General features: G+C 52.1%; 1 protein-coding gene across 1 annotated transcript; it reads right to left on the bottom strand.

The window, feature by feature from the left end:
- Positions 1 to 411: 411 nt before the first annotated feature.
- Positions 412 to 1,880, bottom strand: LOC100833831 (probable O-methyltransferase 2). The gene is made up of 2 exons (XM_003577562.4): positions 1,004 to 1,880; positions 412 to 909 (listed from the first exon to the last, which is right to left on the bottom strand). The coding sequence occupies exons 1-2, from the start codon at positions 1,808 to 1,810 to the stop codon at positions 610 to 612; spliced, it is 1,107 nt and encodes a 368-aa protein (XP_003577610.1). The 5' UTR covers positions 1,811 to 1,880; the 3' UTR covers positions 412 to 609.
- Positions 1,881 to 2,421: the final 541 nt, after the last annotated feature.

Raw genomic sequence — 2,421 nt, 5'->3', positions numbered from 1 at the left:
GCTGGTGTCTTCAATCTGGACCCGACCGGCAATGTTTTAATGGCTTTGGCCTGGTTGAAAGGTCCAAAAGTAGCATCGGGCTTGTTTCGCAACATACCAGACTCACCGCCAAGTGCAGGAGGAAAGCACCGTCGTTTTTCCCAAAGACTTATGTGTAATTTTCTGTTTTCAAAGATAGTAATGTAAGGATTGATTGGCATTGGCTTCTCGCAAAAAAAAAAAATACTGTCGGTCCATGACCAATAGAACCGTCTAGTTGGAAAAAAGTAAAATTGCTTGCTTGTAACCAAGTTTGGAATGTCATAAAGGAAAACGCAAAGAATAATCAATATTGCATTTGAGGAGAGAAGTTGCTTCGGGCTCAGTTTTAGCTTAGGAGATGGAAGGACCGAGAAAAATAATTCATAACTGTTTTCGAACACACCTATTGCATAATTCTCAAAAGAAAAGGTACAAAGACAATAGAGACTTATTTCATGATAGTTTCCTTGAGAAAATTTGCAGCACTGTCTTTATTTAATTTATTAAAGCACACCATATGCACATAGCGAAAACCACACTGCGGACAGCTGGCCAGGGTACTGAATTAATTAACAGCGCGCACGTCCTTCACGGGTAGACTTCGAAGACACCTCGTGCCCCCATTTTCTTGACAATCTTGCAGTCACTGAACCCTGCTTTCATGAAGAGCTCACGCCAGTCCTTCTCGGCCCGCTGACGGCCCCTCGTGTTCACCAGCATGAGCATGTCCATCAGAAGCTGGGCCTCATACATTATTGGGCCCATCGAAGGCCCGACCACTATCTCTATGATGATCACCTTTCCTCCCTCCTCACGCGAAGGAATGGCGCTCCTACACTGGGACAGGATCTTCACGCAGTCGTCGTCACTCCAGTGGTGCAGCACAAGCTACGACAAACAAATATATGCGACCTTCTTAATTGCACGTAGCATCAATAAATATTGAGATGTGCGTCAGCTATGTCACGTACTACGTACGTACCTTGAGCATCACGGCCTGGGAGTGTGGAACAGAGTGGAAAAGGTCACCGGCGACATAGTTGACAACACCGTCAACCGGAGCTTTCTCGATCACCTTGGGTAGGTCCAGCACGGTGCATTTGACGTGCGGGTGGGCCTTGGCGATGGCCCGGGCCGTGGTGCCGTCGCCGCCGCAGCAGTCGGTGAGCGAATCCAGCCCCTTGAAAAGGTCATGGCACTCCCTTAGTATTGTGCCGATGCCAAGGTTGTCGTGGGCGGCCAGGCCCTCGTTCACCAGCTCGTCGAGCTCCTCGTCCAGCGCCGCCGTGCTCTCGTCGAAGAGCGTGGCGCCATGCACGTCCTCGAACGGGGACGGCACGGGTCCAACAATATCTTTCTTGAACCAGTCAGCGAGGCCCAGGGCCGCCTCGGCGTAGTGCCGCGAGGTGGCGGCGAGCACGAAGGACGTCTGGCTGTAGTGCTCGTCGGCCTCCACGCCGTCCACCAAGATGCTGGACCGCGGGGTGAGCCGGAAGAGCTCGTCGTTGTTGTTGTCAGCGGAGGCGAAGACGCCGGAAGTGACGAGGACGCGCATTAGGCGGCCGAGGAAGGGGGTCTTGCTTTTGGGGAGGGAGAGCGCGGTTATGAGGTCCGGGAGCGAGGCGAAGCCGCCGAGGCGGTGGATGGCGGTCGGGATGCCGAGCTTGATGGCGCAGCGGAGGCCCATGGAGGTGAGGTAGTAGAGGCTGTGCCGCCACAGGTCGGCTTGGGCTTGCAGCAGCTCCGCGTCCTTGGGGACCTTGATCGCCGGAGGAGCCTGCGGTGCCATTGTTCTTCTTCCCTCCCTCCCTCCCTCCCTCTCTCTCTCTCGGTCTTCGTACGTTATGTGTTGCTGATGAGTTTGTGAGTCCATATGTTGCCCCCAAGCTCTTAAATAGGGCGCATCTGTGAGGTATTTGGTGAGCAACTGTATAGTTAATTATTCTCGCGTGGAGCGCGAGGTGGATATAGAAACGGCATCAAAATCATGTCAGCAAAGAGATATCACATCGCTAAGACTTATAATGCACTGATCATGAACAATCATGTGTGGGATCCGGGCACTTGGTCGGCTGCATCTTCGGTCAAGCAACGCTGGTGTTTAATCGTTGATAATGCTAGCGCTGGGACAAGACTCATTGCAAGGCAACCTCCTTGGTCACCTTGCTCGTCCTTTGGGTGCTATGGAAGGAGAGAAATCGTCACGTTTTTCAGCACAAACTCCTCCCGGTTGCGGGCGTTTTAGCCGTGATCAAAGGTGAGGCGGCGCTCTATGGGAGAAGGCTGGCGCTAGCATTAGGGTTCTCTACTATCGGGACCAGACAATGTTCCCTAGTTTTGTAATACTAGTCTTCTAACATTTTGTTTTTCCTTTGTTTATTGTTTGTAAACTTCTGTCCC

This window comes from Brachypodium distachyon, chromosome 4 (genome assembly GCF_000005505.3).
Source record: "Brachypodium distachyon strain Bd21 chromosome 4, Brachypodium_distachyon_v3.0, whole genome shotgun sequence".
NCBI lineage: Eukaryota > Viridiplantae > Streptophyta > Magnoliopsida > Poales > Poaceae > Brachypodium > Brachypodium distachyon.
This window is presented reverse-complemented; position numbering and strand designations above follow the sequence as displayed.

Bases quoted from the DNA above. Each gene is read 5' to 3' on its own strand.
- LOC100833831 (XM_003577562.4), bottom strand. From the start codon at position 1,810: ATGGCACCGCAGGCTCCTCCGGCGATCAAGGTCCCCAAGGACGCGGAG. The intron at 910-1,003 runs GTACGTACGTAG...TGTTTGTCGTAG, and splicing joins CCCAGGCCGTGATGCTCAAG to CTTGTGCTGCACCACTGGAG.